This window comes from Amphiura filiformis, chromosome 16 (genome assembly GCF_039555335.1).
Source record: "Amphiura filiformis chromosome 16, Afil_fr2py, whole genome shotgun sequence".
In the NCBI taxonomy this organism is placed as follows: domain Eukaryota; kingdom Metazoa; phylum Echinodermata; class Ophiuroidea; order Amphilepidida; family Amphiuridae; genus Amphiura; species Amphiura filiformis.
This window is the reverse complement of record NC_092643.1, coordinates 15,854,216-15,866,961: the sequence shown is the minus strand read 5'-3', so window position 1 is coordinate 15,866,961 and position 12,746 is coordinate 15,854,216. Positions and strand designations below refer to the sequence as shown.

At 36.6% G+C, this 12,746-nt stretch overlaps 1 protein-coding gene across 1 annotated transcript in view; it reads left to right on the top strand.

The window, feature by feature from the left end:
• The window catches only part of LOC140135627 (gamma-tubulin complex component 2-like), a 59,298-nt gene extending 47,656 nt beyond the window's left edge, over positions 1–11,642 (top strand). Inside the window, exons 18-21 of the mRNA XM_072157198.1 lie at positions 358–492; positions 2,292–2,455; positions 7,452–7,540; positions 9,333–11,642. Of these exons, the coding sequence (XP_072013299.1) occupies positions 358–492; positions 2,292–2,455; positions 7,452–7,540; positions 9,333–9,469 (525 nt within the window). The 3' untranslated portion in view covers positions 9,470–11,642. The remainder of the gene's footprint in view (positions 1–357; positions 493–2,291; positions 2,456–7,451; positions 7,541–9,332) is intronic.
• Positions 11,643–12,746: the final 1,104 nt, after the last annotated feature.

The window sequence follows — 12,746 nt, the reverse complement described above, 5'->3', positions numbered from 1 at the left end:
AGCATTTATGCAAATGAGCTCATTAATGCAAATTAGTGGGTGGCTTCACTATATCAAAGGTGGTTTAAGAACCGTCTTGTTCGTTTCTGAAAATTGATTAACTATAGAACTTTTCTTCCCAGTTACATTGAACAGAAAGATTAGGATTTAGCTATGTTTAATCGAGCAAAACAGAGTAATATTTTTAGTTCAGTAAAATTAGTTAATGTATTTTTCTGACATGAAGAACTGCTTCACTATATCCCCTTTCCTCCACATTTTCCCTTCCTAGGTTTGCTGTGACAGGGAATAACCCAAAGATTTCTGAACTAAAAGTTGCTCATTTATTTGACATACATGTATTTGTAACTATTTCAGAGAGTAGCACAGACGATGAATGTTGAAGGTGAGGTGAGCCTCCTTATAGACAGCCCGGCACCCAAAGGAGCAGCAGCTAAAGAAACCCGTGGCCAAGAGAAAGGGCAAACTGACAGAAGAAAAACAGCTACAAAAGTAAGTTGGCATGAACTTGGACTGCCTATTAAACCTTTCTTTTTGATTTGAAATTACTTGGTTCTCTAGGTTGGTAAACATGAGCAGTCGCTGTGATGATGGCACTCCCAAGAGTTCCGCAACCTCAGCTCTGTCAAAAAGGACTTCTCTCGGAAAAGATTAAATCCTACTCGCCTAAAAGCAGTGATTTATATTGTGTTATATACCTCATCTAAAGATTCCCGCCATCTGATTGGTTAAAAGAGCGGGCATAGTTTTGACTAAGTAAATTCCCTGGGCATAGTTCTGCGTGTGCGTTGTTCCCAGCGTAAAATGATATTACGCACGCGTTAATATTTGCGCGCGCTATAATTACGCGGAAATCGCAGATAGTAATCTGTGCCGTTTGCATTGAAACTATTAATTTCTCTTTCCAAAATCGATGCTTTTAACCAAACAGATGACGAGAATCTTTAGATTTGGTATATAAAATAAATATTGACTGCTTTTTATTCTGGGCATGGTTAAAATTATAGCGATGACTATGCGGGGCATAATCATGGTTTTGAGATTACCTTGGGCCTATAATTTAACCATGCCCCTCATAGCAGTCCATATTTGTATACTATATATGTGCAGGCATATACCCACAAGCCTCAGCACACTTTACAGGAAGTTACTGACCACTGTGACCCAAGACTCACCATATAAACCATTTAGCAACAATCAGGGCCTTGCAGCAAAGAAGCGCACAGTCCGGCACACCTTAAACATACCACAATAAACAGTCACAGGCAGGGTCAGCTCCGCGAGTGCTCATACGGGTAACCAAGACAAACTAGCTGTTTGTTCCTTGCCCAGGGGAATTTCAAGTTAGGTCAATTATTCACACAAACAAGCTAGATGCTGAGCAGGGGCTCAACCTCGTATTGTCAAACACCAATGCATCAGAGTCTAAACGTCCATTCATACTGCGCCGCAATTGCTTTGCGTTGCAGATATATCAATTACTTTTTGCTGCAACTCAACGCAACTTGTCACATTTCCAAGTTTAAACGTCCATTCATACTGCGCCGCAATTGCTTTGCGGTGATGTGCGTTGCAGATATATCAATTACTTTTTGCTGCAACTCAACGCAACTTGTCACATTTCCAAGTCTAAACATCCATTCATACTGCGCCGCAAATGCTTTGCGGTGCTGTGTGTTGCAGATATATCAATTACTTTTTGCTGCAACTCAACGCAACTCGTCACATTTCCTAGTTAAAATGCGGTGTAGTATGAACAGACCTTAATGTCTTACAGATTGGGCTAACCAAGAGGATTATTTCTGAAAGTTATGTTTTATGGAGGGGTGGCTCCTTATTTACACCTGTATCTTGAATGGGTTATTTTGGTTGAAATCCATACACCCCTTATGAAAGACATGCCTTAATCTTTCACACAGGGAGTGTGGATCTCAAATGGGGTTACCTGAATGGGTGACTCCATTTGAAATCTACACTCCCTGTGTGTGATTAAAGTTATGAGGAAGCCCTGCCAGAGCAGTTCTTCTGGGGTGAACCAAACCTCTAGGTAGTGAAATGTCTTTGATCATGTTAAGAAAATGTTGCCAAACAAAATGACCCAGGTGTGGTATAAACATATACATTAGCTAAGTCACTGGTCAATTGTCACTGATTAATTTGATAACCAGGCAGCTTTGGTCCGCCCCAGAAGAACTGCTCTGGCGGGGCTTCCTCTTTAAGGTTATGTCTGGCAGAGACACGTTTTATGCACCACATAATTTACTAAGTTACTTGTTTTCTTTTCCTGCCAGGTTGTTTCTGATCATGTAGACCAGATGATAGGCAGCGAGGACTTTGCTGACACTGTTGCTAATTTTGATGCCAATTTTTCCAAGCATATGATAGATTTATTGGACCAATTGAGTCAGTACAGTACATCAGAGATTGAACACACAATGACTAATATCATCCACAGGTAGGCTTAGTCTAGGAGCTAAATCTCATGCGGGCCATAATTAAGGATTGAGTTCAACACCGATGTCTACTAATATTTGTTACCATGAGGTGTTAGGATAGACCCTCTAGATCACTGCTAGTGGGGTAGTGGGCTCAAATTGTAGGGTACATTTTTTGCTAAAGGTCACAAAAGGTCACACATGGGTAAAAAATTGAAAATGTTTTGATCTTGTTGAGAGATATATCAAATTACTCATCTGATGACAAGCATTAAGAAAATGTATAGTTTGTGCTATCCTATTGTTATCTTACAAAAGCCTCATTTTTAGGCAAAATGACATGTTTTTGGTTGTGGTTGCACACCAGTAAATAGCCCCAATTGACTTTGTGTACAAACAGGGTCCGGGAAAACATCATTTTCTTGACTCCAGAGCAACCCAGTTCTTCAAAACTTCCCCTTTCTGCAAGTCGAAGGTCAGATGAAGACATCCATTGCAGAAGTTATATACGGAGTCAAGCATTTTTTCCCAGAAAAATGCTGACTAAATCACCCTATAGCCCATACAGCTTACGCCACCTCACGAATAGCTTGGCGTTTCTGAAATGTAACACATTTTGAAAGTTCAGCCAAATCATAAAAAGTCGGATCCTGCTCATTTTTCACAGACAATCTTCAATCTATTTCCCAGGCCTAAATGAGGATTAAATATGAATCAGGGCCTAATAGTTGGGTTTTAAGCCTTTTCTAATGTATTTAATTAAGTTGTGTTGCACGTTTCCTCGTTTGAAACACTGATTTTTTCCTCCTAGGGTGTAGGAGACTTGTATTTACTGGTGTGCACTCTTGTACGGAGGTCAAGCACCTCAAGGTAACAAATATTGGTAGACTTCGTTGTTGAACTCAACAATTTTTCAAAACTCCTTGCTTCTAAACCAGCTAGGCCATTTTATAAAGCTAATTATAGTGGTACTATTTTAGGGAAAAGATTTTTTTTTTTAATTAGTGATTGCAGCATTTTGTCATTTTGCTTTCTATAATGCTATCCCTATTGATATTTCTATTGATATATGAATAGCATTGTAATGATAGTAATAATTATAGGTTGATAAATGCATTTATCAATGCCTAACATGATCAGATGATCCACTCATGGCAGTCTTTCTATGCCAAATCATGCACTGACTGAGCCAGTTTTGAGAACCTTATCAACTGGCAGAACGTTCCTCGATGTTGCAGTCCATGTTTGGAATGGACTCCCAGACTGTGTAGTTGGAGAGATCACTGATTGTGGAGCTCAGTCCTTCAAGTACTGTGTACATAACATCTTTTGGGATTATAATTTAGCAGAGCGTTCTTATCACTCTCCTAAGCTGCTGTGAACCACTGATTGGCCCATTACTAATATAGTGTCCTGTTGTGTATATATATACTTGACATAGTCATTCCTAATGGGCTATTGTTCACCGTGCATGTTAAAAAAAATTATAATAATTATTATTACTATCATTACATTTCTTTGGGAGTTGAAATTGTACAATGTAATGCTTTTGTTCTGAGATGTTGATGCATCTATTGCACAAGCCTTGCAAGAAAAGGAAGGAACGTGTCAAAAAGCACTGCACATAGTAAGCGGAATGTGTGTGGCTGTGCATTTTACACAATTCATACACTCTTAGATAGAGCGAACCAATCGTTAGAAAAATCCAAACCTTGCATTGATTGTGTATATTGTGCACTCCGTGTATTACGTGCAGTGCTTGCATTCGCGTCGCGTAGGCTATATTCATTTGTGGGCGGGTTGATGCATTTATATTTGGTTCTGCTGTCCAATATTTTAGTGATAATTTTGTGTATGAAATAGGTTAATGAACACATATTACTTGTTGCTCGAGAAATTTCGGGGCTCGTGAATTAGACGCATCAACATCATCGCGTGTGCATTATTTTGTCCAATTTACCTCCCAACAAGTAATACGCGTTCATTAACCTATAATTAATACACTCCTGGCATTTTGGGCGAAAAATGCAAAGCATTTTTCGTCCTTATTGCGATGGGTTTTGGCATACTTATTTCCTCACAGCGTTGCAGAATAAAAATAAAATAATCGTGCTGTCTATGTAATCAGGAAACTACAGAGGCGATAGTGTACATTTAAATTTGTCATTACTACTTCATGTTGATATTCAAACAGTGCTATAAAGTTGACTTACCAAAGCATGTGTTTGTATTAAAAGAAATAATTGTTTTACAACTTGGATGAACTAGAATTACTTTTATGCAAATCCGAAAATTGCAACAGATATTTTTCATTTCTTTAAGATTTAGCGGTATTGCCAGATTATGCGTACAGTTGGGCTACATTAATAGCCTCATTATAGTTTTATTGATACTGGCAAAATACTTGCCTGTATGTGCTTGTTGTTCTGCTATATCGTATAGAATCTGTTAATGATACTATAAGCACACAGTCAATTAATTTATGTCAACATGTCCATTTCAGGAGGCTGTGTTTATATAACTGAATTCATTTATACAAACACAACCTTGACTAAATTAAAGAGAGTACTTAAGGGATCTGGAATGGGCGTTTCGATAGTATTTTTTGTGGGACATGAGAGCACATCAGACATATGGAATTGCATTCCTAATACAAAGAATGTCTTTCTGATATCAAATAATTTTCATTTTTTGAAAATCACGATGTAATACAAATTTTATGACAAATTATTAAAATTTGATATTTTTCATATTTTTGATATATAACAGTCCTCGAAGTAAATTTTATAAATCTAATGACATATTCTTAAAGTGTATGTAGCTGGGAGGAAAAGCATGTCAATTGAAAAATTTTGACCTTTCATATTGAAAATATGGACTTTTTTCCCATAATGACCTAATGTTTTTGTGTTTTGGGAAAAAGATCCATATCTTCAATACGAAAGGTCAACATTTTCAATTGATCGTCGGCTTTTTTTTTTCTCCTACATACACTTTAAGTAAAAATCATCATTTGCGAATTCAAAAAATCAAAATTATTTTATATCAAAAAAATCAAAAGGACATTCTTCGTATTCAGAATGCAATTCAACATGTCTGATGTGCTCTAATGTCCCACAATAAATACTGTCCAAACGTTCATACTCCATCCCTTAAATGGGGAAACTTAGGCAGGCGATAAAGAGAAAATATATTTACTTTAGCACTTATAGATCCTGTCAATTGAGACTTAATGTCTGTTAAGTGAGGGCTGTTATTTGAACAGTTATGGGATTAGTTAATAATATTATTTTGATAGATTTCAGGTGGTGGTCGCAGTGCATTCTCTAAATTCAGTAAGGCAGGCGATAAAGAGAAAATATTTTTACTTTAGCACTTATAGATCCTGTCAATTGAGACTTAATGTCTGTTAAGTGAGGGCTGTTATTTGAACAGTTATGGGATTAGTTAAAAATATTATTTTGATAGATTTCAGGTGGTGGTCGCAGTGCATTCTCTAAATTCAGTAAATTTCCACCGTCAACCGTGTAATTGAATGGGATTTTTTTGAAATTTTAAAACGCTTGAAATATCACAAACAAATAGGCCTATGTTAATAAATAATATAAATACAAGCTAAAACCGTTGGGGTTCGATAATGAACCCCACAAAATTAACCGAGTATATTGGAAAATGCCATACGGCCGGCCGGGCGGTGTCACAAGTTGCCGGCTCTATATCATGCCACTCGCCGCCTGATAGGTTTCTACCTCTTACAAATGTTATTCGGGTCAAATTTATTGTCAGAACACGGAGATAAAATAGCATTGAAATAGAAATAATGTATCAAGGACGTTTATGAACATTAATAAATAGATGTATCAAGCATGTTACGTTTATGAGCATTAAGACATAGATGTAACAAATTGTTATACGTTTATGAACACAATAGATGTATAGAGGATGTTACGCTTATGAACATGATTTTCAACATTGTTAACAATATTGCTACTATTTTTTTGCTAGTATGTCAACAAATATGAAAGTTCTGTAATTTGTTGAAATTCTTCAATACTAAATTATTTTGAATGTCATCAAATTGTAAATCTCGAGTCACATTTTCGATGTATTAACAACTAGCTATGTAGCAAAGACGTTAACTTCATGTACAAAACATTAACGCTCTTATTTTGTAAACATTGTATAGGCCTACCCATAGCTACATTTATCAACAATAAATGTTCTGTAATTGTTCATTATCCTTCATTTCTATTAGACTTTCAGTGTATTAGCAAGTAGATGTATATATATTTGTATAACAGATGTTATTCGTTTGTAAACACTTTATTTCATAAACATAGGATACCCAAAGCTACTTATTATGCTAACAATGAACGTTCATTGACTGTTAGGCTAAGTAAACGTTACAGGATAATATGTATTCAAATTCTGCCTCAAGGTTCCTGCTTAAATTATAGTAATATAGGCCCACCTTTTGCCAGTAAATAGGCTGTCATAAATTATCCAGTGTATTTTTATTATACGTGCCCGGTCTTATCACTTGGTACACAATAGCTCACCAATCTGAAAGCCTGTTTTAATCACAATGGTCAGAATTAAATAGCCAAAATGATTAGACAAATAGGCTACACTGTCCATACACTGAGTACAGTCTCATTGCAAGATCATAGGCTAAGTACCGTAGTCCTTGTCATTTGAGGTACGTAAAAACATACTCATTATGATCGATCACGAATTATAGAAACAGTTCAAACAATAAAATAACTACACCTTTATCTTGACACTTCCTCATTTGTTCGCCCTGTTCCTTTTTAAAGGAATTTTTATTCTAACTTTTGTTCTGATTGGTTCTCGCAATCTAAGAGTGTATGAAAACATAACAATCTATAAAAGAGATAAGAAATTAAACCATCCAAAGAAGGTAAGAAATGTCGTCTGCTGGAAATCAAACTTCATCACAGCAATATAACAGTGCTATCTAATCTAACCCTATATATTATAATGTTGTTTTCTCAGATTGGATTTCAATGGTTATTATACAGAAGGCCTGGAAGAACTAGCCTTGGAGAGGAGCCGAATGGATGCACACACGTCAGATCAGTCAAGTATGTTATAAACCCTGTTACACATTACTACTTGGCCATGATATGGCAAAACAGTGTAACTCAAAATGTTGACTTTTTCAGTTGAAGTCATTTTTGGGCAAATCAGGAGCGTTCATTTAATTTCTGGATGTCTTAACTTACTAAAGTGTACCATGTTAAAGATAGCGTGACGTATTTCGGCTTTATTTTGCAACTTCATACCAATTTATACGCAAAACATTGTATCTTAAGTTGCTTGATGACCATATTTGTTTGGCAAATAAAAGTGGAACAATAATAGGAAAGTTAAGAGATGCATTGCTTTGGCATATTAATTTGCCTTAGGCCACAAAAAAAAAAAGGTTTGTCTCACGAACATTTGCCAAAAAAGCTAAGTGCTATGCTTTTTTTTTTTTTTTTTTTTTTTTTTTGGTTAGAAGCTATGCTAATGCGTTTTTTTTTTAGCCTGAGACAAATGAAAATCACAAGACAGGTATTGGAAAACTACAAGTGGTCTTACAATGAAAGAGAAGCAACAAATTTACAATGTTAATTGCCGGAAAATACGGGTTACAGCTTCGCCCCGACACCAACTCATTTTTAGGGCATTCAGAGTAACCGAATCGGCGCACCGATGCAGTGCCCAATTCCTCAGCACAGTCCCCCTGTTTTAACTATACGAATCATGAACAATCATGTTGAAATAAACGGTAAAATATTCGATACAAAACCGCTACAAAAAATACAACAATCTATGAAAACAACATGGCCGCACTCTATCGCAGAGTTCTCCGTAGGCTAAGTCCTTTTATATTGCATCCACTTTGCTTCGTCGACTTTACGCTCCGTGCCGTTGCAAGGATGGCGTGAAACTAGCGAGACTGAGGCTACGGTGTGGGTTACGGGCTATCTGCAACACTAATGGCATACGCGCTGCCTGACATTTTCGATGGTTTTCTGACATTGGGAATTCATTTTTACTACGTTAGTCGAACTATCGGGAACCGGAAAAATCGGGGGAAAAAAAAAAAAAACCTTTAAAAAGGCGGTCAGCGCGTAGACAAACGCAGCTGTATCGCTTTCACATACTTATCTTGGCGGGTTCGTGAGACAAACCTTTTTTTTTTTTTTTGGCCTTAGATAACATTTTTACATAACTTCATAAAATTGGTTGTATTTTTGGTAAATTTGATTGACTTCACCCACAAAATTAAACAAGAATGAAAATTAAACATACTGTACATGTACATTTCTAAATTCATCACAACTAACATAAAATTTGTTAGGAAAGTCTGAAGCAACCTATATAAATAAATAATATTAATAAATTGTAAGGTTATGACTCACCAACGATTTTTTAGTAACATTGCGACCCATTCACCGGGTCTTTATCAGACTTGACTGATGGTTTGGTCACATGATGGTAATCGGAGAGGAAGTAGTTTCACGGTAGGGGCCCAGGTGTAAGAAACGGAGACTCGCCTTATTGAGTGCTGGCTGCTCGTCTCTTTCTTCTTGAATGGCTTCTTCCACTCCCCTCTCAAACCACCTCCCCTCCTTATCGAAGATTATGATGTTGTCAGATTTGAATCGTTTCCCATTATCACACGCCTGGGACCCCACTGTGAAACTACTTCCTCGCCGATTACCATCACATGACCAAACAATCAGTCAAGTCTCTGCGCAGTCTGATGAAGACCCGGTGAACGGGTCACAATGTTACTAAAAATCATTGGAGAGTCCAGAATTTGATTCATATTATTGTCTATTGATAAATTGTAATACTGAGACATTTTGTTTGTTCATTACACAGGTGTGATGTCATCAACGCTAACCAATGTGTCATCATTACCAACATCCAGTCGGTTAAAACCAGATCAATCTAGTCTGCACCAGTCAAGACCAGATCAAACTAGGCAGCAACCTAAACACCCTGGTAAAGGAGTCTAGCAGTACTTTGCTTTAATAACTGAAATATTTTGTAGCAGAAGCTACATATGAAGTGACTATATTATAACACCAATTGAACATCAACTTTAAGAGCACAGTGGCCTAATGCTGGTTTCATACTTTCCTGCCGCTCTGAAGATGATTTTGCTTCACTACGCAGTCACACCGAAAACGCTGGCGGTGACCCGCGGCAAGCTGATATATCGATCACTCCACTGGAGACACTTCCACGACTTGAGAACAAGTCCTCAAACGCTCCAAATTTGTAGTTACTACAACTGGTTGGAAGCCACATTGTGTGATATATCCTAGTGGAAGTGGAATATATGTAAAGCACTTTGAATTTATTGAAAAGACACTACAAAAATGTTCACATTATTTTTATTTATTTAACAAATTCATCTCAAAAGGCAGTAATGCTATTGATCAAAGACAATTTTCACCACAGCACCATGCTTTTGCAAAACAGCCTAAAACAGGTGCCCGATGCATGCCAAGTTCCTGGGTGATCTTTACGCAGGCTATATCAATTGAGCTCCCAGCTTTTAGATGGTATTAATGAGTAACTGGGGTCTCATCACAAGTGTTCAAAATTTAAGAACTTGTGAAAAAAAAAAGACAAAATAGAATTATGAAATTTGAAATGAAAAATCATCTTCTCCTTTGATGCTCATGATGCAGACTGCAGCCTTCAGCACGTAAATTTCAGAAGGCTATCATAGCATAACAAAAGGGTAGTTCCCAACTTTCCTGATACAAATGTAGATACACAAATCAATGAGAGTGTGAAATTGGTTATTTATACATTAAAGAACTTATTATAAGTTTTTGAGGGACTGTCCCTCATTTGGGGTTTTCAAAGTGAAAAAGAGGACAGTCCTGCTTTCTGAAAATTTCAGTGATAGCAAATTTAAATGTAAGAACAGCAGAAAATGATGCAAATTTCACTTTTGCTATAGCATTCTCTTTAGTCTATTGTGATAAATTTAGACCTGCAAAACCTGCCCTTCATTCTGAAATTATTGCACACCTCAAGTCTTTGAATTTGTCAGTACCTGGTTTGTGTACATGTACAAGGTTTTGGCGTCAATGTCCCTCTTTCTGACTTCGGTAGGTTGGCAGGTCTGCAGGTGTCATGCACAGCACATGGAGCATTCTGGGATGCTGTGAAAATCTTCTTTGGTTAATTTGAGCAACTACGAATAATTATATAATCATTGAATGTCTTCGAGTGTGATACAAGAACATATTACAGGAGATATATCTTCTTTGGCTACTGACCCAAATTGTGGATTCAGAAGTGTACCATTTCTTAGAAAATTCCTGAAATGGGTCCATAAAAGAACAAAATCATCCGAAATATTTTTTGGATTTTTTTAACATTTCCAGATTTTCAGCACAAAAAAAAAAAAAAAATTTCAACGGGGTGAAGGTGAAACCCCTTTAACCCCTGCTATTGTTTCCCGGACGAGCCCCCATGAATGCCGCATGTAACCACTCTATTCTGCAAAACCGAAATGTTTTATGCACACGAAAAGCAGGATTGAAGGTATCTTGTGTTTCATTTGTAAGGCAGTCTTTTAGAATGAAAAAAGACCATTTCATAAAGAGTATATTATATAGAATTTGATTTTCATAATTGTACTAAAAACAAAACTGACAGTATATATAAATTTGTATGATGTAAATATACATGTATATTAGTGGTTCTAAGTTCCGGGCACCCCGTCTGACTTTTTAAAATAAATAAAAAAGTTGTTGACCACATAAAAAAGTTATCAAAGCTATTGGTAGCCTATTATGTATTACATACCTTTACAATGTTACACACCATTGCGTTTGGTCACAATGGCTCATTATGTAAGAAAAGATGTAATTTTGAAAGTTGTACTTTGATCCATTTAACTCGCACAGAGCATGCAGAATATTCACTTTAGATAACATTCTGCATGCTTTATGAGAGTTTAATGTCCCAAGTTTCAACTTTCAAAGCAGCATCCTTTACATGAGCCATTGTGACAGAACGCAACAATGTGACTTTTTTTTAAAATTTCGTCAACAACTTTTCGAAGTCTTAGGGGGGAATTTAGAACTTGTGAACCCTTAGCATATAGAGCCAAAAAAGTAGAATTGCTGAAAGGAAATAAAAAGTTTCTACATTTATCAAAAATGATTTTGATCAAGTTGTACCAATTGATATTCATTACTGTCTTTGGTCTGTATTTTGTTTTCTCTGTTCATCATCAGAGTATGCAAATCCTGGTGCACATCAGTAAAGCCTTGTTATTATCTGGTCAAGGTGATTTTTTTCCACATTAGGCCTGATGTCGACAAATGGAATTTGATAGTTCATTCAAATTTTTTCACATTCATCGCAAAATGAATGAAATCCATCATGATTGAATTGATTGTACGGTCGAGATCACCACCATTCATGCATGCAATCAATACCAGCCCACTTGTTGGGTGATCATTAGCAGTAAAATTAATAACTACTATGCAACCTGAAATTTGTTGGCACTTGTTACCCAATGTGTCCTTTTATGTCAACATTTCCAAATTCATGTTGACATGTCAACAACAGCACTCGGAACAGGGTCTTGGAAGCTATCCATATCAGAACTAAGAGACCCAGACTGAACCGTAGCAAAGAGTTAGACATCGACCCTGTTTGGGACAACCTCCTGACCCCCGGACTAAGGGGGCATCACAGCATCTTATTTGATGTCATCTACATTTTTGATGACTGATAACATGCTGTATCAATAAGATAGGTACTCATTCGGTTTGGATGTTTATTGAAAAGCCTACTTCCACAACACTAGATCCTCTTGAGCTAAATTTACAGTTTATTACCTTTCATAACATTGCTCTACAACTAATGGAATATTCTAGTTGCAATTTGATGTTTTAGTCAATATTCAATAGAAATGCACGAGTATCAATCATGTTGATACAGCCAATACCGTAAAACCCCGTCTACAAGCATATAAAGTGCTTCTGTTGAAAGCTAAATATTGCAAGCGCCATTATGGAGTTTGAGCAAATAAATTACAGATCCAAGCAAATAAAAACAAGTATTATTGTAAGACCAATCTATTGTATTGCTATATATACGCCTGGTTCGTTAAAGTTAAGCTTTCATCAAAAACCCTATATATGCTTGTAGACGAGGTTTTACGGTATGGGTGGAGTAATGTAGACCCGTCAGAAGTTAGGAACAGCAGATTGAATAGCAACCAATGGGCTATTCCACTTGAAATTCATACACCCCTAT